Source organism: Drosophila rhopaloa, unplaced genomic scaffold (assembly GCF_018152115.1).
Source record: "Drosophila rhopaloa isolate 14029-0021.01 unplaced genomic scaffold, ASM1815211v1 contig_3, whole genome shotgun sequence".
NCBI lineage: Eukaryota > Metazoa > Arthropoda > Insecta > Diptera > Drosophilidae > Drosophila > Drosophila rhopaloa.
Genome location: NW_025335123.1, coordinates 1,129,958 through 1,150,801, shown reverse-complemented (window position 1 = coordinate 1,150,801; position 20,844 = coordinate 1,129,958). Strand labels below are relative to the sequence as shown.

Here is a 20,844-nt window from a genome sequence, read left to right as displayed (position 1 = left end):
CATAGCTTTTCACGTTCCTACCCAAATACCCAAGAAACATAATGTTTACAACTCCTTACATTGTTTTTATTTTAAAATTTTATTCCGATTGACAAAAACAATTGGGAATTTAATTTGCGGTGTTAAATAAAGAGTAAAAGCTTTTGAGCTTATTAAAGGACATAATTAGTTTTCAGTACGGGCTAATTCTTTGAAATTTGTGTGGGTTATTAAATGCCTCATCTGTTTTTGAATTGTATTACAAAATATTTCCCAGAATTGGGATTCGCCTAAAAACACAGTAGTTAAAGTCTTATAAACTAAGAGAATACCTTGCAGAGAAACAGACCTTAAATGGTATAGTATACCTGGTCATGGTTGCGCGGAGCGAGAAGCTTTGGCTCCTGAGCTTTTGGCTTTGCCTTTCGGGGGTTGTTTAGGTCCTTTCTGACCCACAAGAGCGGACAGGCGCCCATCGCCGTTGTATAGCCATAGCCATCCCTGTCGTGGCCGCAGGACTGTTTTCCTGTTGTACCACAAGCTATTCTGGCTTGGCCCCGATTGTAGCAAGCGTCCAGTCCCACGTCGCAGTGCGAAAATGTGTACAAATACTGCAGCATACCCGCAGTAATTTGGCTGGCAGGATCGGGTGTATTTTTTGTGCAAGTTCGGCTGCAAGACATCCAGTGCTCCGCCCTATTTTAGGGCTTCTCTGGTTTTGGTTGACACACAAAGCGGAGAAGGGACAGCCATGCCCGAATCAGTGAAGGAATGTGGACCCGTTTTGTGCCAGTGAGGACCAATTAACCGACTATCGACTACCAGGATACTCTTCTGGTATCCTGCTGCAACGAAAACAACAAATCACAGATCGCTTTTGGAAGCCAAGCGTCCGCCAAAAATTAATCAGCCGGAATGAGGGTGGGGGCGGACATGGTATACGATTACGGCAGCGAGGACTCAATGGGCACCACCCACCTGGACTGGCCCTTTCTCATCAAGGTTCGTGACACTCAACAACCACACTCACACACTCCCCACGCACACACACGCGCTCTCTCACAGGACTCGCCGTAAATAACACCAACACAGGCGCCCATATTTGCACGCTTTTTAGGTTAAGTCGAAACAATATGCAAAGTGTCGGGTATAATGTGTATAAGTGGGGTTTGTGTGTCAATAGCTGTGTCACCATCAGGACCAAACGGAAGCTGACGCTGCGCTCCTTCAATGTTCCCATTGCAAAAGCCTTAGTTCGCCTCTGACTCGCAATTTAAAGAACCTAATAATGGTACCTGCTGTAAACAAGGAATAGGTTAATTAAATATTTCTGCAAAAAATCAAAAATATGTTAGGATAGTATACATATGTAGGATGTAAGCATGATAAAAAAAATACAGACATGCCCGTGTAATATTTACTCCCTCCGATTGAAAGCTATCACTATAAGCCAGACTCTTGGCAAACTCTTGGTTCGATATTCACTATTTACTGTTTCTTCTATATACTTCTGATATATGTATGTTATAAGCGTGTAAAAGTTGTCATCTTCTCTTCTCATCCCGTTAATGATCTAAGTCATTCCAATATGTTAGAAGGAGTTGAAAAATTTTTGAAACCGTTTTTACATTTCGAAATATTTTTAATCGTCGCCCTACACAAAATAAAAATTAAAGCATTGTTGTGTTATGATTTCTGCTAATTCCCAGTATCATTTTGGTACACATCTATTTAAATCTTAGAATAACCGATGTTTTTTAATATTAAAATTACACGGTTTTCAGTATCAAAATAACAGATTCAGGATCAAAATAACAGATTAAATATCTATTTTGTTTTGCATATTTTGATCCTATCAGGATCCTCTACGAAACCAGTAGATTTCTTAAGTTTTCGATGAAAACCCAAAATTTAAATTTGCACCAGGGGTGCAAAAAAAAATTTTATACAAATTAAAATTGTTGTCGGCTACTCGGTCCAATCAGGATATGATCTCGACAGAAAGAAGAAAGTGTAAAATGTTTTTTTACAATGCTGTGTGCGCCTAAAGCTTTACCTAGGAGTAAGTTGAGCACCCCTGCACTATGGGGCCAACGACCACTTTTGTTGGCCAAAATTAATAACTCGCTCAATTTTAGAGATATCGAGATAAAACTTTACCAATCGTATTTTGGTATCTTTAGGCAACATATATGTTAAAATGAATAGGATCAAACAAATATATCCCATAGCTGCCATACGATCGATTTAGTATTTTTGTTATTTTTTAAGATAATCGAATAATTTTTTTTTTTTATTATATACTTTATAATTACATTTATATTATATTTTTTTTATATTTTTTATATCTGTTTCTGAATAGAATTCAAAATGCAAAACAAAATGTTCTTCGTTCCACAAAGGTTCAATGTAAATGCACAAAAATCGGATTAAACAAATTTTATTAATAAGTAAAAAAAATGGCACCTGCTATTAAACATCATGCTCTTCGGATTCTAGTTCAATATTTCATTGAAAATCAAAAGGATTCTAATATTCAACGCAACTACTGTTAAGGTTGAAAAACTTGAGGTTATGTGCTTAAAAATTAAATTTTGGAAAAAGTGGCAATAAGTGGCGATTCTAACCATATACATTTTAAAAAGAATTTAATACTCTACAAATCTCAATAGGTTTCAGGGCCCTGTCATAGATAATATGCAGTTGAGTCATATGGGTATCGTAAAGAGGGCTAGCTAGCTCTAGGCGGACTAATGTGTATTTTAAGTGGCGTAAATTGAAACCGTCATATGTATACTTTACATGCCAGTAACCAAAAGTTGGGAGCAGAAGAGTGGCGCCATCATCGCGGCCCTTTGATAAGTGTGTCGCGTCCTTGTTCGAATTACGATGACCCCGCCTCAACCCTCTAACCTCCTTCCACAGGGCATCCTGGAGGGCCAGACCTGCACACCCACTGCGCCGGAACCGCTGGCCGCCATCCTGTGGGCCATCTTTGCCGTGTTCGGCATAGTGTACGCCCTGCTCGGCTACCGCTGCCTGCGCGCTGTCGGCTTCCTCAGCGGACTGATGGTGGGCGCCAACGGTATATTTATCCTGCAGGACTTCCAGATCACCTTCCTGGGCAAGCCGGCGGACTCGGCGCTGGCCATCGTGGCCGGACTGCTGGGCGCGGTCCTCGGCTCCACGTACCCGGTGGCCTCCGTGCTGATCAGCGCCTTCGCCGGCGCCCTTCTCTCCGGCGCCGCCATGGCCGTGTGCGTGGCCACCTTTCCGGACAACGAGTTCGGGGTAAGTCCCCCACTTGGGGTTGCCTTTCGGAGTTCGATTACTATGAATACCTATTAATATATCCCTCCCCTCGACAGTACCGCGAGATCTATGTGGCCGTGGTGGGCGGCGCCGTCATCTGTTCGGTGCTGACCTTGTGCTGCGTGAAGTACGTGACCATACTCACCTCCAGCATTGTGGGCACGGCCATGATTCTCAGCGCCATCGACTTTTTTATGCACGGCCTAGAGACCATCAATTGGGTAAGTACAAAAAGCATATCTATTTTTTCCTGGCCCCCGGGAAGATTAGTAAAGACTTATCCGACCTATATCATACATATCCTTATATAGACGTTCGATTTGTATGGTTCCCATTAATGGTCCGGTCCTTTTTATTATATTTATTTTATGTACTTAGGCAATTTTTTTCTTTTCTTACTATATAAAGAAAGCTATAGAAAGTTGACTGTTTGAAAAAGATGGATACGGCTATTTTATGTTTTTCTAGAGACTTGCAAACTATTTAACTAATGGTGGAGACCTTTGCATGTTTTACCATTTGGCCATAGATCATCGGCATGATCTTTCCAGAATTTTGTTGTGGAGAGGTTTTTAAAACCAATTTTTATACCCTTGCAGAGGGTATAATAATTTCAGTCAAAAGATTGCAACGCAGTGAAGGAGACTTTTCCGATCTATAAAGTATATACATATATTCTTGTCCGTTTCTACGCAAACTAGTCTCTTAGTTATAAAGCTATCTGCTTAAAACTTTCCCAAAACTTGTTTTTGTATTGCAGGTAGTATATAAGTCGGAACGAGCAGGATCGGGGACTATATCATATAGCTCCCATAGGAACAATCGGAAAAAACATTTCAAAAAAATATAACTTTGTTGTTTTTAATTTTTTTGTTGTTCTTTCGGATTTGGTACATATTATTTAAATACTATGGAATTGCGGTTTTAATTAAATTAAAATCTGACATCTTTATCATATAGCTCCCATAGGAAAATCAAAAAATTAAAAAAAAAACTAATTTAAAAAAATTATTTATCTGTTTTTCTATTTATAAAAATATTCCGTTGAGATATTGTAATCATATACTTTATCAGAATTACACTTTAGTTTTATTAAAGTCGGACAACAATATCATATAGCTGCCATAGAAACGATGGCAAAATGCAGCCCAAAATCGACATAGTAATGTTTTTAGTAATATATGTAGGTATAGAAATCGAAATGTAGTCGATTTGTAATAACTGCAAGGGTATATAAACTTCGGCTTGTCGAAGTTTGCTTCCTTTCTTGTTTGGTCATACTTTATCAACGTTTTTTATCAGTTGTCCATTTGAGTTGCAAAACTATAAGTTAGACATACAAGTTTAAATGAAGCTTTTATTTTTAACTGTCTTTCGCATTATCCTCCGCCTTTCGCCCACAGATAATCGGCATGCGACCGCATCCCTCGCCGCCGCCTTGCTACGGCGGCCTCCTGATCGCCGCCTGGCCAGTCACCATCGTCCTCAGCATCATGGTGCAGTGCTTCATCACCGCCTGGCGCGTGGACCACCGCAAGCGCGTCTACATGCGGCACCACAACCACCCCGGCCACGCCCACGGCGCCCACCTGCCGCACAGTCAGCAGCAGGCGGGGCCGGGCCACGCCCTCGCCCCCGTGCGTCGATCCCAGTCCCGCACCCGCGAGACGCGCGAGGAGGCCAGGCAGCGCAAGTTCCGGTACCTGTACCAGGTGCGCACGGCCCGCGGAGACATCATATCGCAGGTGAGTGGACTACTCTGTGGAGCAGTGGGATCGGGGACTGACTCCGATCGAGTTCGCTTTTGCGAAGAACTACACTGGGCACAGTTTTTAGTGTTATGAAGTACTTTTAGAATGCAAAGTCAAAGCTGCAGCAGCAATTTGCATGTTGCACTGTGCTATTGAACCCAATCCCAATACTACGCGCTTTGGTGCATATAAGCCCTACCAGAAGAAATATTTTCGAAAAAGTGCGTGTTACATACATATATCGTTGCCTTTGTTTTAATAATGATTTCCAACTAGTCCTCGATTTCCTCTAGGTTTAGGGTGATATTAAGTGCTGTAAGAGCGACTCACCCATTACAATTTTTAACGAGATATAATTCAAATGGCACTGTGTACACATAGGTCCATGCCTTGTCTTGCCTTTTAAGCAAAGTATCCTTTGCATTTGGAACATTTACCACAATCTTAAATTCGTTTTCTTAAAATAAAAGTTGGCTAGACCAAGAATTACAGATAAAGTCCCATTTACTTTAAGATTAAGATTTGGCAAACACATCTGCGATTTATCATTATCTTTCGATTCAGAACTTTGTATCGGCGCTGCAGAAGCGTATCCAGCTTAGCGGTACGGAGACGCCTTCCGAGCGGTCGATCAAGAGCAGCTCGAACGAGCGGAACACGTTCCGGAGCGACCGGACGCACTTCACCACCATCCACGACCCCGACTCGGAGCTGTGCGACAAGATTGAGATCGTCCGTGACATTGGATAACAAACAAGCAATAGCTACATGTAACTATACCCGTAAGGGGGCTACGGGCTGCGGTACTTGGGCGTGGATGGGACACGGGTCGGGGGAGAAACCTGGGAGACCAGAGGACGGGAAGGATCGAGGGCTCTAAAGAGTCCTGCGGAGGGGATGACTCAAACAAGTACGGTTGCATGTAGACTTTGAAGATGGGGCACAAAGTGCCGGACACTGGGAGCGCTGGAAACACTGGATAGACAGAGGGGAGGATCATTGGAAGCTTTAACTATCAGAGGATATACGGATCCGGAGCTGGTTTCCCGCACATTGGAGCACTTCCGGCGCGCATCACTTCGCCGCCAAGCGGAGATCAGCGGGACAAGTAGTAGATTAAGATTAATGGAACCGTGCACAGCTAGAATGTAAGACATCCGATTGCCGAGAGGAGATGGCAGGAAGTGGATTTCGTTCTCTTCACTTATTCGAATGTTACTAAAAATAGATATACTCCCTATGTATACATACATACACATTTACTTGTATGTGCGGTGCAATTACAGAGCCGCACATAAGTTAGGCTACTACTTTAAGTTGACATCTGCGAGTGATGAATGATTTATTGTGGATCATGGGTACATCGTATTCCTGCAACTAAAACTAAACCTAACCAAGTACTAGTAACGCTTCTCCCACTTCGAATATAGCCAGGCAACCGCAATTACTAATTACTAATCAGTTCATATCTGTGTTATAATTATACGACTCGAAAGAAAACCAGAGATACAGTAGGCGCACATAGGTGCATCAGTAGCAGCTCATGAATGGAGCGTCGGCATTTCGTTCCATTAAAACTATCAAGTACATAGGCCTAAGAATTACGTTGCAAACTCTATACGCTCAAACATATAATGCAGTTTCCCGATCCCGCAGGACAGGCAAAATACAATACAATACCTATTAAGTACAATTAAAAAGCGAAGCGACGGAGAAGCGGAAAAGAATTATGAACGCCCTATACTCAATTCAGTATGACTGTCCCATCTCTGGGCAGATGAATTCAAAGCATAAACCTGTACAGTTGGAGCCATAGCCATTAGAGTTAGACCTAGCGTTAGCCAGTCGGAAAGCCAAAGCTAAGCCACTTATTTGACTACACACGCCATGTCGATATATGTAACTCACAATCGCTGTAAGGGAGGGGAATGTAAGGTCCGACCAAGTCAGCATTTAACACCCCTAAACGATCCGCTCGATCAGCCGTCTTAGCATTATCCGTAAGATTAACGTTCAAAATATATATATTATAAGGTATTAGATCCATGCAAACAGCGGTACAAACTCAAATTAATTCCAAAAATTTCACGCGATCAATGCTAGCCGAGACATATGTACCAAGGTAAGTGATATAAAACGTTTTTAACTGTCTAGTTAAAGAGCCTAGGCGCAATTTTTGCGAACATAAATAGTGGAATAAGAAAAAATACATTTGAAAGGTCTTGACAGTCTTCCATAAGTATTTTTAAATATTAATTTTAAACTTGAAACTCTTTTCACACAACATGCTATGTGATCCTATAAACTTTTCCCACTCTTTTCCACTTTATCACCTTTTTAGACTTAATTCCGATCTTTTTTAGTACAAGAGTTTTTTTCATTTAGCGCAAAAAAGGTTGGGCTCATTAGCTGGACATTTACAAAGAACAATTGCAAAATTATAATATAATGAGTAAAAAAGAAAAACAGAAAAATTTCTGCAAGCCTTGAAGGATTGGACATTGCCAGGCAGAAACTTCCATATCGAATCGGTTGGTTTCCAAATCACAAATATATGTACAACTCAAGTTTCCTGTTATGTTATTAGCTCTTAGTTTTTAGGAATTGCTGCCGTCCGCAATTGTTGATTTTAAACTATCCAACAAACTGTAAAAACGAAATAAGCCAGATAAAAATATTTCGAAAATTCTTTAAAATTGAAAATAGATTCGCTAATCAATAAGAATAATACAAAATGGCAAAACTTTTAGCAACTGACATTTTTAAATTAACAGGTCTTGAATTTCATATTCTTAAAGCAAGATGGTCAGAAGTTGGAAATGCAATAACCTATCAAGAGCTTTATTTGTATTTATTATCGATTAGTACCAATGCATTTTCAATCTTAAAAAATGAATTATTTATGAAAAGTTTGACTCAGTATCTTTTCCTATAAGATGTTAATTCGGTTCCTCTCGTGATTTTATTGTTTAAAAGCAATGTCTAATCGGAGGATAATGGGGTATGTTGCAAATTTAAGCTCGGCGAATAAAATAAATTTGTAAGACAAACGTTCGACACACTTAAATAAATATAATGAAAAGGATAATAACTGCAAACTAAAGTATTAAAAATCATAAAAGAGTTGCACATTAAAATCTAAGTAAAAAATCAAAGGATTTAAATAAAAAACGATTGTAGTCAGTGCGATTCTAGCTTTGAATATTGCTTTGGTGGATTTTCAAATTTCTGGTGCCAAAGTGAAATCGAAGCTGAGAATACTGCTGATAAAAGCATCTGTAATATCCAAAAAGAAAACATATTAAATAAACTATGCAGGCCACACATGTGTTTTTCTTCAACTCACAGTACGTTTTTAGATTGAAATACATAAATAATTCAAATGTGATTTCCAAAAATATCCATAAAATAAACCTTAAGCCCAAATTAAAAAAAAACTGACATTTTACTAAAATTATAAAAAAAAGTTGTTTAAAGCTTTGGCGGATCTTTAAAATCTTTCTTAAATTAAAATAAATAATAAGAAAAAAAGGAAATAATTATTGAATCTAAAAAATAATTAATAGAAGTCATTTAATTCGAGAAAAATATTTTGTAATTAATAAAAACGAGGACGGAAGCTAACTTCGGCAAGCCGAAGTTTTAATACCCTTGCAGACTTTGACGAAATTGCTAAAAGTGAAAAAGTAGCGAAAGGAATAAGGTATACATAAGTAAACTAGATTTGCATCGTTTCAAGTCAATTGATTTTATACTGCAAAAATGTCATATACAAATAGAAAAAAAGGGATACTTTCGCAGCCTTTAACAATTTTTCCTATCTCCTTTAAGATATAGACTTCCGAGCGGCAAGCGCTTTTACCCTAATCAAGATATGCGTAAATAAATAAGAATTGGAAAATTTTATGTTAGTAGCTTACACACTGCGCGAAATATTCTGATAATCATCAAATTTGGACCGATTTCACCCTATTGTTCCTATGGGAGCTATAGGATATAGACGTCCGATCGGCACGCGCTTTCACCTTGATCAATGTATGCATAAAAAAATAGGATTTGGAAAGATTCATGTCAATAGCTTGTATACTGCGTGAAATATCCTAAAAATCATTAAATTTTAACCGATTTTACCCTTTTGTTCCTATGGGAGCTATAGGATATAGACGTCCGATCGTCACGCGCTTTTACTCTGATCAAGGTTCGCATAAAAAAATAAGATTTGGAAAGATTTATGTCAATAGCTTTTACACTGCGCGAAATATCTTCCATTCTTGCAAGTTATATCCGATTGTTCCTATGGGAGCTATAGGATATAGACATCCGATCGGGGCGGTTTTCAAACTTGATCTGCGTACACTTGTTTTAGGACGACTGTGAAAGTTTCAGATCGCTAGCTTTTAAACTGAGCTCGCAAACGGTATTGAAACAGACGGACAGACGGACAGACGGACGGACGGACAGACGGACAGACGGACATGGCTATATCGACTCCCCTATTGATCCTGATCAAGAATATATATACTTTATAGGGTCGGAAAAGTCTCCTTCACTGCGTTACAAACTTCTGACCAAAATTATAATACCCTCTGCAAGGGTATAAAAAGTAAAAATTCAGAAACATTGAGATAAGAATATCTCATAACATAAGAATGAATTAGAAGAAAAAAAAATGGGAACTACTTTTTTTCTCGTAAAAGTGATCAAAGTGACTAATATTTCAAAAATTGTTAGTTTTGTCCCTCCTGATGACTGATGGCGATTGGACTTCACTGTGGAAACTTCAGTTCCTCCAAGTCAATGACGAAACGATGACGTCTTCGTGACTAATATTTTATTAATTAATAACACATCGGAATACAGTTGCGCGGATCTGTTTCGAATTCCTTTTCGGCCAGCAGCAAGATTAAGAAGAAACAAACAGTCGATTCAGAATTCAGATAATTGAACATTTGTGTATTTGTATTTGTCGATGATGGTCTGCATTCATCGCTCGGGAAAGCACAAACATGAACTAGTCGCTGTCGAAATGGTTGCAATTGCCGAATTCTGGTTGCCACGCTCCTTTACGTCCGCCCATCGTTCGTGTCCTGTGTTTGGGGTCGGGATGCGGTGGCCGGATTTAGATGCGGCCCGGGAATGTGCCGCTCTCGCGCTGGTCGTCCCACTTCTCCACCCAGGCGTTGGGACACATCGACTTGTAGACCTTCTGGAAATAGTTGCAGGGCGCGAAGTCCTCGCCGCGCTTCTTCTGGCAGCGGTGGAAGTCGATATACGACTGGTAGCAGTAGCGGGTCACGTTCTGGTTAGGGAACCGTGGATCGAACGGGGCGGTCTCCAGCTTGTAGGCGGACATGTTGCTGCTGTCTGACGATTTGTCGCTGCTTTTGTTTTTGGACATGAAAAATTGCATATAGACTTTAGTTGGGAAAAGAAAATAAAAACGAACGGAACCGAAGGCAAGGAGGAAATCATCGATCGAAATGCAACCAAATCGTAAACCAAGGCAGTGATAGACAGAGAAGGAGTTATACAGTCCGAACGAAAAAGAAAGAGATGAATGGATGTGGTGGATTAACGTGAGGGCGAGGTACATAACCAAATGAGAATGAAAACGATACGATAAATACAATTTCAGTGCATAAACGGGGAGGAAGAGATAAATATATAAATCACAAAGGTTAGTTCTTCAAGTTTGTGGTTGCTTAATGAGCGGTATATATCATATTAAATAGAGAGATACATCTCGTATGGTTCTTCTAAAGTTAAGGCTTACGATCTAGACTATGATTATTTAATTATGTGTATATCGAGGCTGCAGCTATTCCCTCGACCCGTGTGAAAAAAATACAAATTACACTGCTCGCGCTTGCAGCTCGAAAGCCCTCCACTATAACTACAAACTACGGATCTGTGCTCGCTTATTCCCGTGTACAAAATATTCAGAAGGGGATCGCAAAGTGCGAGAGGGGTATTGGTCGAATCGAAATCGAGTATGGGCTGGGGAGTTCACGTTTGCCCCTCTGCCTGCGTTCAAGTTCATGTTTCTATGAGGAGCGGGACTGTTGCTGCTACTATTTGACCAGCGGTCTCTTGCCGTTGTCCGTGTCACAGGCGTTGCTCTTGTACTTGTTGACTTCGGCCAAATACAGCGACCAGAAGTCCTTCGGGTCCACATCGCTCTCGTTGGGCGTCTTCAGCTTGGCCACTACGCCGGTCTTTAGGACTTTTCCGCCGCGTCGTCGTCCCACAAGGGGAGGGGGAGGCGCCAACTTGCCTGCCGCCGCAGCGGCGATGTACGGAGCGGCAGCGCTGCTGGCAGCCCCCAACGCGATTGCCGGCAGCACGGGCACCGTGGTGGCCTCGGCCAAGGCCAACTGCTGCTGCTGCAGGACCTCCTCCGCTCCACCGGCGGCGAGGATCGCTGGCTGCTGCACCTGATGGCTGCCCACCTGCTGCTTCTGCTCCTCCTGCATCTTCTTGAACAACTCCATGAACGAGCCGTCGTTAGCGAAGACGGGGTGCGAAGGTGGCTCCGGCTTGGGCGGTGGGTACACCTTGCCCTCCCTGGCAAGCGTCTCGCGCAGCTTCTGTTCCATCTCGCGGTGAATGCGCTCCTTGTCGAAGGGCTCGTCGGTGTCCAGGTTGTAGTAGGCGCCCACGGCCGAAGCAGCGGCGCTGCTTTTGCCGGCCAACTGGACGTGCTCTGCAGCAGCGGCAGCTGCTGCGGCAGCCTTCTGTACGGCGCTCAACTCTGGTCTGCCGGTAGATACTGGCAAGTGTCCTCTTCGCTGGCTGCTGCTGCTGGATCCTAGGCCAGGACCAGAGGTCGGCGACTCCGAACGGCGGTAGTGACTTGAGCGTCTGGAGTAGTCCCTCTCTCGATCACGTTCGCGATCCCTGGAGCGATCTCTGGAACGATCTCTGGAGCGATCTCTGGAGCGATCTCTGGAACGATCTCTGGAGTCGCGGTCCCTGTGGTAGCGGGACTGCTGCCGTTGCGGCTCCTGGCGGCGGCGACGCTGGCCAGAGCGCTCCGCGGAGCGGCTGCGACTGCGGGAACGGCTCCGACTGTAGCGACTGCGCTCTCGCCTGGAAGCTCCTCCGGAGGCTCGCTCGTTGTGGCCGCGCTGATGGCCGCGCCCGGCACGCCTCTGTTGCAGGTGATGGTCGTCCTGATCCTGCTGATAGTAGGGCAGGCGGGCCGCCGACATGTCGGATGTAGTGATGATCTGCAATTCGAAACTATGCCGCGTTAAATCGAGCAGTTGGCAGAAGCGCGTTTACGAAATACCTATACACAATATCAGTATGCTTTCTGTTTTCTTTTCTTTTTAGTATCTGCCGTTTGGTTCTGTTCTGTTCTGTTCGCTTGACGCTTGTCAGAATCGAGAATCGAGAATCTAGCGTAATTTCTTGCGCTGACTTGACTTGGCTGGCGCTGGCTCCTCGACCGGAGGACCGGATTTGGGTCCGGATTAGGGAGCCAGAGCTCCAACCAAGTGGATGTGGGCGACAAGAAATGCTCGCGGAACAGGCTCTGTTCACGGCGCATATACGCGACTCTTATGCAATTTGGATATTGGATACTTAGACTTTGACTTGGATTTGGATGCATTGATTTGATTTGATTTGATTGCTTTGATTGTACTTGGCTGGCAGATTTCTGTTTGATAAAATGAGAAATGGTAATTTACTTGTTTGCGATGTCCGCTGCGGTGGAAGTGGTGTTGCTCCAACGTTGCGGCTACGTTACGTTATCATCCGTGCTGGAGGATTCCTTCCGTTTGGATTGTCTTGATGGGATCAGATCGTATCGTATCGATTCGAATCAGTTGCAGGTGCGCCTGCTTGTTTTTCTTGGGTTTAGTGCTTAACTCTTGACTGATTGCGACTCTGAAACGTATCGGATTTTCGGATTCGCCTGCATGGAAAAATGACTTGAACGCATGAATACAAAACGTTACTCGAACCAGGACGCGCAGTGCATGGGATTTGATTTGATTTGTTTTTCTGGCTACGATTGTGGTTAAGGATATACTAGGGCTGTTTTTTTTTGCGTCCACCCCCTTTGCGAGCGTAGACTTATGTAACCCAGGGTGATTGGATTGGATCCCCGCCTGGATCGGGGCAACTTACGGATGCAGACGACGGAGTCCCCGTCCCCAACCAGCCCTGCCCCTGCCCCCGCATCACCATCGAGTTATGTAACTTGTACTTTTCCTCCTGCCCGAGGAATATTGGCCAGCGGAAGTGTTAGTGCGCAAGTGTCTATGTGTGTGTGCGTATGTTACGAGTTACGAGTTGCGGATTGCGAAGTTACGGTTTACGGCCCAGTTTCTTTTTTTAGGGGCTAGACGGCACTCGAATCGATCGATCGGTGCCTTGGCTTACGGTCTGGTTTACTTGATAAGGTGCGAAAAACATACCTTTGTTGTTCCGAGAGTACGACGAAAAATTTTCAACTGCCGAGAATCTCACGAGCCCCTGTGCGATAGGAATGGCGATGGTCGAACGGAGCTATCGTTGGCTGTCAGAGTGACAGCTAGGGCTGGGTTGCCAGATCGCCGTTGGCACAGCGCCAGTGCTGCCTACTGCCGAAAGCCGATTCGGAATCGGACTCGGAGTCCGAAACTGTGACACGCGCGGATGGAAAACACAAGTCGCATCCTCCTCCGCTGTTGATAATGGGAAGCAATCCTCCCGAGCACGGGACCAAGCCGAGATCCACCAGACACCGCCACAACCACCGAGTGGTGCGCAAGCAGCCGCCGCGACCCGCCAGCGACCGACACAACATCTACATCACCAGCAAGACAGACTTTAAGGTAAGTGAACAACAGTCTTGGTTCTCCCAAGTGGTAATCCTTAATGTTTTTTGTGTCCCGGGCAGTCACAGCAGCGCCGTTGCGAGGAGCTGCTCAACGCCGGCGCCCGGGAAATCTTCCTGCATTGCATGGGCTTCTCGGTCACCCGCGGCCTCAATCTCGCTCTACGCCTCGTCCACAACTCAGAAGGTGCGCTCAGCTACGCCATCAATACCTCCACCGTGCAGCTGGTGGACGAATTGCATCCGCTGTGCGATGACGAAGACGTAACCTTCCGCCAGCGCAACAACTCGGCTCTGCACATCAAGGTTTTCAACCGCAGCCTTTTCGACATCGTCGTGCCACAGCCGTCGCAGTCCCAATCCCAGGCCCAGTTCCGCGGCAAACCAAAGGCCAGGCAGTAGGCAGTCGGCTGTCGGGATGTTCAAGCTCTCGGAGCTGGTGCGCTGGCTAGGGCTCACTGAGTTCGAGATCCTGGTCAACCTGTGCGGCCTACTGGTGTTCACCATCACGCTGGCCGTCAAGCTGCACCTGCAGGCCAGTGCCGGACCCGGTGGTATCCTGCCGGAGGCCATGTGTGACTGGTTTACCGTCTTCAGCCCCCTGTTCTTCATCGACATTTGCAACGCGTACTTCTGCGTCATTGTGGGCATCCGCATGTACCTGGACTCGAACAACAAGCGCAAGGCACTGCACCGCTTTATGTGGAGCACCTACTTTCTGGTGCTGATTGCCATCTTTAAATACCTGCTCTGCCTGAAGCTCTCCAGCAAGACCGGCCTCGAGTACTCGGAAGTCTTCTCGCCGATCTTTGTGCTCTTGCAGCTCGTAGCGGTGAGGGCGTGCCAGTTGCCCAATTCCATCTGAACCAAAGCCCTTGATATAATCACACTTACATATATTCTGTCTGATCTAATATGGATGAAATGTGTTTGATATCTTTTATTCTTAAGGGTGTATTCATGCCCCAAGTGGAATCATATATTAAATGTTTTTGAACTGAACTTTGGAAATTTGTACTCAATTTCTGAAGCGTAGAGTAAGTAGATATGTCATCTAAGGCTCAAGAAATCTTTTTATGTGGTATAGCCTTAGTAATATTATGTAAGTTGTTTTAAATTACTCAATATTAAAATATCAATGGAATATTTATTGATCTGAAGATTATAAATAGGGATATCATGGGAATTATCTGTGCTAAGTTTGTCGAGTCCGAATTCCAGTGTTGGTCAGCGCCGCTGATGTGTCTGCGATCGGGTGGCAGCACCAAGGGAAACTGATTGCTCAGCTCCGCCAAACGAAACAATAACAGAAAGTTGTAATCCGCTATTCAGAGTCCAGAAACGTAGCTCCGTTAGCGCCATGTCCACTTTGAACCGTCCCAAGTCTCCGCATACGCCCACCGCCATCAAAAAGGGCGAGAAGGAGGACAGTTTCTGGGACAAGTTCAGCACCCTGGGTCGCAAACGCGGCACCCGCGAAGGTAGGTTGATCCCTTGGAGTTCGTTTACTGACTCTGTTTGGGGAGGGAGTGCACCGTTCCCACTGGATTCTATACTTAGACATCCAAACCCTCTAATGATGGCAAAAAGCATCCCGGAAACGCCTCCTTTTCGGTTTACGAAGCTCTTCTGAGAACAGATGGGCTGATTAATCAGAACATTGCGTCACTGATGACGCACACAAACAAAGGGGACTGTGTGCGTGTGATGGCCATGTGTCGTCATCGTTTTTGTTTATCTTGTAGATGCTATCATTAAATACGTTCCCTGTTCGCTACAATTTCAGTGAAGAAGGTGCAGGAGGAAGGCAAGTACGCCATCGACTCTCCCGGCTCGCCCAGCCAGTATGATATCCCGCCCGAGGACTACGCCCTGCGTAAGTGCATCCCTCTGGGAGGGAATCTCTATCCCGAGTCCAAAAACTTATCCTATCCGATTCTTACAGGCGAGCACGAACAGCGCGCCGTCATCGATCCACAGTCCATCAATGATCCCGAGGTGGTCAAGCTGCAGCGAATCCTCGTCGACTGGATCAACGACGAGCTGGCCGAGCAACGGATCATCGTCCAGCATCTGGAGGAGGACATGTATGACGGCCAGGTGCTGCACAAACTCTGGGAGAAGCTCACGGGCAAGAAGCTGGATGTGCCGGAAGTCACACAGTCGGAGCAGGGTCAGCATGAGAAGCTCAACATAGTCCTAAGGGCCGTTAACCATGTGAGTGTCCTTGATACTATGTCAAGCCTGATCCTGCAGGATAAATTGAACGGGCCTTGTCTGGATTTCAATTTTCTGAACAATAATTTAGACAATATTATGCCATCTGCAAGGCTATAGGAACACGCTAGTTAGCCAATTAATTGTCTTCTAAGAAAATTCCCTTTACCTCGTTCTAATCCAATAGACTTCTTCAAATTTACCATGTATATCCAATCGTAGAACGATTTTTGGTACGACTTTCATAAGTACATATACTCACGGGAATGTAAAAAGTCTCGGCCTTTCCATTTTTGAATCATTGTTGATTAAACTATGACAAACAAACCATGTTTTAGAAAAGTATGTTTTTCTCGAAACAACTCAAACTATCAAAATATTTTTGTCTACAACCGTAAAGGTCTTGAACAAAATGTGGTTTAGTGTACAATTTCTTTTCTGGATCTATAAAATATCAGCATAACTAGAACAGTTTAAAAGCTTTCAACTGACCATATCGGTTACTATATCCTATGGCTGCCATTTATTTGTCGCAGTGACCATAGGTATGTACGTGTAAAGCTATCAACAACAAATTTTACAAATAAGAAATTATGCCGATCGGGTCACTATAACTATCCTGCCATAGAAAAGATCGGTTGAAATTTAAAAAATTTCGTTGTTTTAAATATACAAGATTTGGATTATTTAAACCAATAATTCCAAAACCTGTAACTATCGGATTGCAAAAGTTCGCTTTCAAAGTTTTTTTTTAATTTGTGAGTAATACACATATGTAAATAAATAAGGGCGGTACAAATTTTTATGAACATTTTATGGACTTACTCTCACCCGCTTATATTAAGCTTTTTACTGCAATCAATGCAAACCAGAAGAAATTTGAGGAAAAAATGTGTTTTTGGGGCTCCGCCTTGGATTCTAAGCTTATCACTTATACGCACAGTTGCCTTTGATCAACAAATTTATTATTGCTGGCATTAAAAACGCCTAAAACTTAATAAAATTTGTTATCTTTCGAATAAATTTATTTCACACATTATACAGAGAGTAAGGTTTTTATTTTGGACCACCCTTATCTGCATTCATTCGAAATTAGTTTAAACTCGTAAAGTAGGGAAGTAAGTATTTTCGAAACTATAAAGTAAATATCGGGATCAGTAGCTAGTAGTCCGTATGAACGTCGAGATTTTGGATTTTATAGCGATAATAGCGTTTTTCCTTGATATTCCCTATGAGTTTCGAATGCTCCACCATAACTTTTTGCAAAAGAAGCTCACACAAAGCGAATGGTAGAAAAAAATTGTTTTTGATAGAAGAGTCACACTCTTATATTATTATTATACCATAAGGAATGATATAAGTTTTCCTTGAAGCAAATGCACATGGATAGTTGTTTAAAGTGCGTGAAGTTAAAACATTATAATTGAACTGAAAAACAATGTATTAGGGTACTTCCTCATTTTAAAAAGCTTTCTTTTGATGCTAGCTAAAATTCCGTCAGCAGCAAATTGCTTCTGTGCCTGTCGGTTTTACCATAATACAAATTATTCTTGTATTTTTGACAATAGTTGGTGTGCACCTTAAGCGAAAGATTCGCCGAATTATAGTTCGACTTTCATAGGGATTGGAATTGCTCCACTATATCCCCCATCTTCTCTTTATTTCCACAGACACTCGGCTTTCACCAGAAGATCCCAAAGTGGTCGGTGGCCAGCGTGCACTCGAAAAACATTGTGGCCATTCTCCACCTGCTGGTGGCTCTGGTACGACACTTCCGGGCGCCCGTTCGCCTACCGGAGAACGTGTTCGTGACGGTTGTGATCGCGGAAAAGAACGCGGGAGTGCTGAATGCGCAGAAGTTCCAAGAGCAGATAACTTCTGAATACGACGACTTGGGCATGCGCTGCGAAAAGGACGCCTTCGACACTCTGATCGACTGTGCGCCCGACAAGCTTGCCGTGGTGAAGAAGTCCCTGATCACGTTCGTGAATAAGCACCTCGCCAAGCTGAACTTCGAGATCAGCGACCTAAACACGGACTTCCGCGACGGCGTTTATCTTTGCCTGCTAATGGGCTTGCTTGGGGGCTTCTTTGTCCCGCTGCACGAGTTCCATTTGACGCCGCAGGACGTCGATCAGATGGTGAGCAACGTGGCCTTCGCCTTTGACCTGATGCAAGACGTGGGCTTGCCCAAGCCAAAGGCGCGGCCCGAGGACATCGTCAACATGGACCTCAAGTCCACCCTGCGTGTCCTTTACAGCCTGTTCACCATGTTTAGGGATTACGCCTGAGTGGAAGCCGGAGGAAGCGAACCGCAAAGCCAGAGGGGCAACAATCGGCGCCAATTTTATATTTTATATTAACCTTTTGTAATGTTTACACGATTAATTTATATGCGTTCCAAAGTTGGTTGTAAACGGTGCAGCAGCTGAAGCATTCGAGCGTTCTAATGCTCCTGCATATAAATAAAAAAAATCTGCTGCTACATCGTTTGTAATCAGCTTTAAGGACTCTTTTTTTATATATATATATATATATATATGTGTCGTACGTCTAACCACTGCGAGCTGCTCGAATCCAGGATGTCTGAAGCAGGGCAGAGAAGAGCTAACCCAAACCCAAACCCGGCGGCCAGTTGTTAACTTGTCTTACTCACGTGCCAGCTGTAGTTGTTGTTACTAAGTGAATTTACTGTATTAATACAAATAACCGAGATTGTGCCTTTATATCACACTGAGCTTTTGCGAATTATGTCACAGATCAGATATAAAACCTGTAAATGTAGAAGTGTACGGAAAAGTCTTCAAAAATTGTATTGTGTACGTTAAAAATTTGGATTAGAAAAATCAATAAATATTGCCAATAGCATATGTGTTATTCTATTTTAAACAGTTTCAAGGCTCAAAATTTATCTGGGGCTGCATCACTCACAATTGCCAGCTTCCATCAATTTCACATGTAAGTTTACCTGTCCGTCGTATTCAGGGAGTCCCTTAGAAAGCCGCTTCCCGCTTTGCTTTTTGAATTGTGGCGGTTGCGGACGCAACTTGCAACGATTGGTTATCGATCACAGCTGCGGCTGGGCTGCCAGACTGCTCCTCGCAACTACTTGTTATCTATTACTGCTGCGGCTGGGCTACCAGACTGCCCGCTGGCCAGAACAATTTGAATTAAAAATCGTCTGCCTGGACCTCAACCTTCGCCCAGGTTTCGGCCACGGCCCTTTGCCCGCAGCATTGCTCGATTTCCGCTTTGTCAGTGCAAAACTAACAATCAAACAGGTTTTAAAGTAATGTGTCGTTTTGAAACAAGGTGGCAACCATGCGCATGCTTTTTATGATTTTCACAATAGCCGAGCGAAGTTTCAAGATTCTAGAACTGCCCACTGCCACTACGCTCCTCCTGCGACGCCACTGCTACAACTACGGCTACGACTACAGCAGCCCCACACAACTAGAGCTCAGTCGCGAAGCCACTCGTCTGGTAATCCGCCGCCTGCAGCGCACCGTGCTCCGCCTGATCCGCGACCCGGACTTTAGCATGTCCTCCGAGGCGAATCCCGAGTCTGAGAAGGATTACCAGGAGTCACCATTTGCGGCAAATCGCAAGAGCACCGCCACCGCCGGCAAGCAGGACTCCAACTGCCGCACCTGCAACGACTTCAAGTCGTGGTCGAAGCAGCAGCGCCTGATCTCCAGCGTTCAGAGCGCCAAGGTGACGTGATTTTGCTGTCCACTCCGTCAACGCAGCCAGCCCGTAATCGAGCCTCCCCTCCTTCCAGGTGAAGCACATGGCCGCCGCCGAGAAGCTAACTGTGAACGCCGCCGAGGATGCCCTGCCCCGCGACGACTGCCCGCTGGACAAGGTACGGCTTGGCATCTCCACCTGGGGTCTGCTCCACACCATGGCCGCATTCTATTCGGACAACCCCACGGACACAGAGAAGCGCGACATGAAAACCTTCTTTGAGGTGCTGTCGCGCCTTTATCCCTGCGAGTTCTGCGCTAAGGACTTCCGCACCGAGTAAGTTCACCTTAGCAGCGCCCTTAAGTGCAGATCTTTGACGCTATGGTCTCTTACAGCCTGGACGTCAACCCCATCAATGTCAACTCGCAGAAGGAGCTGGCCATGTGGCTGTGCAAGTTCCACAACCGGGTTAACGACAAGCTCGGCAAGCCGCTTTTTGACTGCAGCAAGGTGAATGAGAGATGGCGTGACGGCTGGCTGGACGGCTCCTGCGACTAAGCGCCCCAGCCACATCTCGCCGAGATTCTCGGGTCCCGCCCGGTGCTGCCATGTTGACCAGACTTGTCCCACATATTGCTCGGCATGCCCATCACAACCACGGAACTCCTGCTCGGCGGAAATCCGCTGCCTAAACTGAGTGCCCTGTGCCCCGTTCCTGGCCAGAGCCACCCCATCGGTCGGGACCTGCGTCGGCTTGACATAAAATTGAGTTATATTGTAATCGAAGGTCCCTTGTTAAATGGTTTGCTGGCTATGAACTCTCAGAGAATACACACATTTTGTTGAACACCCGTTTTGTGCGTTTTCATTGGCCCTGCAGATTTCACAACCTTTAATCTGCCCACAGGCCTTCATAAGATAAGAAGGGTGTCGACTCATGGGTGAGGAAACACATTTACCTGGTACCCAATGACGGGTCCGAAATCTGATAAGCTAGGATGACTTCTAATTCGGAATTAGATAACTTGTGGAGTCTTACGCACTAAAATAGTTTAGTTTGGCCAATGATTT

At 44.4% G+C, this 20,844-nt stretch overlaps 7 protein-coding genes across 9 annotated transcripts; 5 read left to right on the top strand and 2 right to left on the bottom strand.

Moving 5' to 3' along the window:
• Positions 1-485: 485 nt before the first annotated feature.
• Positions 486-8,458, top strand: LOC108049305 (transmembrane protein 198). Its single transcript, XM_044461032.1, has 5 exons — positions 486-981; positions 2,905-3,270; positions 3,348-3,512; positions 4,695-5,036; positions 5,607-8,458. The coding sequence occupies exons 1-5, from the start codon at positions 895-897 to the stop codon at positions 5,790-5,792; spliced, it is 1,146 nt and encodes a 381-aa protein (XP_044316967.1). The 5' UTR covers positions 486-894; the 3' UTR covers positions 5,793-8,458.
• Positions 8,459-9,856: 1,398 nt separating this feature from the next.
• LOC108049313 (cytochrome c oxidase subunit 6B1) lies at positions 9,857-13,581 on the bottom strand. 2 transcript variants are annotated; one of them, XM_017130455.1, is made up of 2 exons: positions 13,469-13,581; positions 9,857-10,420 (listed from the first exon to the last, which is right to left on the bottom strand). In XM_017130455.1, the coding sequence occupies exon 2, from the start codon at positions 10,393-10,395 to the stop codon at positions 10,162-10,164; it is 234 nt and encodes a 77-aa protein (XP_016985944.1). In that variant the 5' UTR covers positions 10,396-10,420; positions 13,469-13,581; the 3' UTR covers positions 9,857-10,161. The 2 variants fall into 2 exon arrangements, with proteins under 2 accessions (XP_016985944.1, XP_016985943.1); XM_017130454.2 differs by having other exon boundaries at positions 9,857-10,423; positions 13,469-13,578.
• LOC108049308 (arginine/serine-rich protein 1) lies at positions 10,728-12,850 on the bottom strand. Of its 2 annotated transcripts, none has more exons than XM_017130447.2 (2): positions 12,737-12,850; positions 10,728-12,271 (listed from the first exon to the last, which is right to left on the bottom strand). In XM_017130447.2, the coding sequence occupies exon 2, from the start codon at positions 12,251-12,253 to the stop codon at positions 11,114-11,116; it is 1,140 nt and encodes a 379-aa protein (XP_016985936.1). In that variant the 5' UTR covers positions 12,254-12,271; positions 12,737-12,850; the 3' UTR covers positions 10,728-11,113. The 2 variants fall into 2 exon arrangements, with proteins under 2 accessions (XP_016985936.1, XP_016985937.1); XM_017130448.2 differs by having other exon boundaries at positions 10,728-12,284; positions 12,737-12,845.
• A 52-nt stretch (positions 13,582-13,633) lies between the features above and the next one.
• LOC108049311 (ribonuclease P protein subunit p20) lies at positions 13,634-14,271 on the top strand. The gene is made up of 2 exons (XM_017130452.2): positions 13,634-13,867; positions 13,933-14,271. The coding sequence occupies exons 1-2, from the start codon at positions 13,727-13,729 to the stop codon at positions 14,269-14,271; spliced, it is 480 nt and encodes a 159-aa protein (XP_016985941.1). The 5' UTR covers positions 13,634-13,726.
• A 16-nt stretch (positions 14,272-14,287) lies between these two features.
• LOC108049312 (transmembrane protein 203) lies at positions 14,288-14,871 on the top strand. Its single transcript, XM_017130453.2, has one exon. It carries the CDS (start codon positions 14,288-14,290, stop codon positions 14,732-14,734), a length of 447 nt encoding a protein of 148 aa, XP_016985942.1. The 3' UTR covers positions 14,735-14,871.
• Positions 14,872-15,105: 234 nt separating this feature from the next.
• Positions 15,106-18,954, top strand: LOC108049309 (beta-parvin). The gene is made up of 4 exons (XM_017130449.2): positions 15,106-15,350; positions 15,656-15,745; positions 15,815-16,086; positions 17,757-18,954. The coding sequence occupies exons 1-4, from the start codon at positions 15,230-15,232 to the stop codon at positions 18,375-18,377; spliced, it is 1,104 nt and encodes a 367-aa protein (XP_016985938.1). The 5' UTR covers positions 15,106-15,229; the 3' UTR covers positions 18,378-18,954.
• LOC108049310 lies at positions 18,836-20,620 on the top strand. Its single transcript, XM_017130451.2, has 5 exons — positions 18,836-18,905; positions 18,979-19,044; positions 19,399-19,800; positions 19,868-20,109; positions 20,169-20,620. Exons 1-5 carry the CDS (start codon positions 18,837-18,839, stop codon positions 20,329-20,331), a joined length of 942 nt encoding a protein of 313 aa, XP_016985940.1. The 5' UTR covers position 18,836; the 3' UTR covers positions 20,332-20,620.
• The last annotated feature ends 224 nt before the right edge of the window (positions 20,621-20,844 follow it).

Coding starts and splice junctions, on each gene's coding strand:
- LOC108049309 (XM_017130449.2), top strand. CDS start 15,230: ATGTCCACTTTGAACCGTCCCAAGTCTCCGCATACGCCCACCGCCATC. Junction 15,351..15,655: donor CAAACGCGGCACCCGCGAAG/GTAGGTTGATCC, acceptor CTACAATTTCAG/TGAAGAAGGTGCAGGAGGAA. Junction 15,746..15,814: donor GCCCGAGGACTACGCCCTGC/GTAAGTGCATCC, acceptor CGATTCTTACAG/GCGAGCACGAACAGCGCGCC.
- LOC108049312 (XM_017130453.2), top strand. CDS start 14,288: ATGTTCAAGCTCTCGGAGCTGGTGCGCTGGCTAGGGCTCACTGAGTTC.
- LOC108049311 (XM_017130452.2), top strand. CDS start 13,727: ATGGGAAGCAATCCTCCCGAGCACGGGACCAAGCCGAGATCCACCAGA. Junction 13,868..13,932: donor CCAGCAAGACAGACTTTAAG/GTAAGTGAACAA, acceptor TGTCCCGGGCAG/TCACAGCAGCGCCGTTGCGA.
- LOC108049313 (XM_017130455.1), bottom strand. CDS start 10,395: ATGTCCGCCTACAAGCTGGAGACCGCCCCGTTCGATCCACGGTTCCCT.
- LOC108049310 (XM_017130451.2), top strand. CDS start 18,837: ATGTCACAGATCAGATATAAAACCTGTAAATGTAGAAGTGTACGGAAA. Junction 18,906..18,978: donor GTCTTCAAAAATTGTATTGT/GTACGTTAAAAA, acceptor TATTTTAAACAG/TTTCAAGGCTCAAAATTTAT. Junction 19,045..19,398: donor AGCTTCCATCAATTTCACAT/GTAAGTTTACCT, acceptor TTTTGAAACAAG/GTGGCAACCATGCGCATGCT.
- LOC108049305 (XM_044461032.1), top strand. CDS start 895: ATGAGGGTGGGGGCGGACATGGTATACGATTACGGCAGCGAGGACTCA. Junction 982..2,904: donor ACTGGCCCTTTCTCATCAAG/GTTCGTGACACT, acceptor CTCCTTCCACAG/GGCATCCTGGAGGGCCAGAC. Junction 5,037..5,606: donor GCGGAGACATCATATCGCAG/GTGAGTGGACTA, acceptor CTTTCGATTCAG/AACTTTGTATCGGCGCTGCA.
- LOC108049308 (XM_017130447.2), bottom strand. CDS start 12,253: ATGTCGGCGGCCCGCCTGCCCTACTATCAGCAGGATCAGGACGACCAT.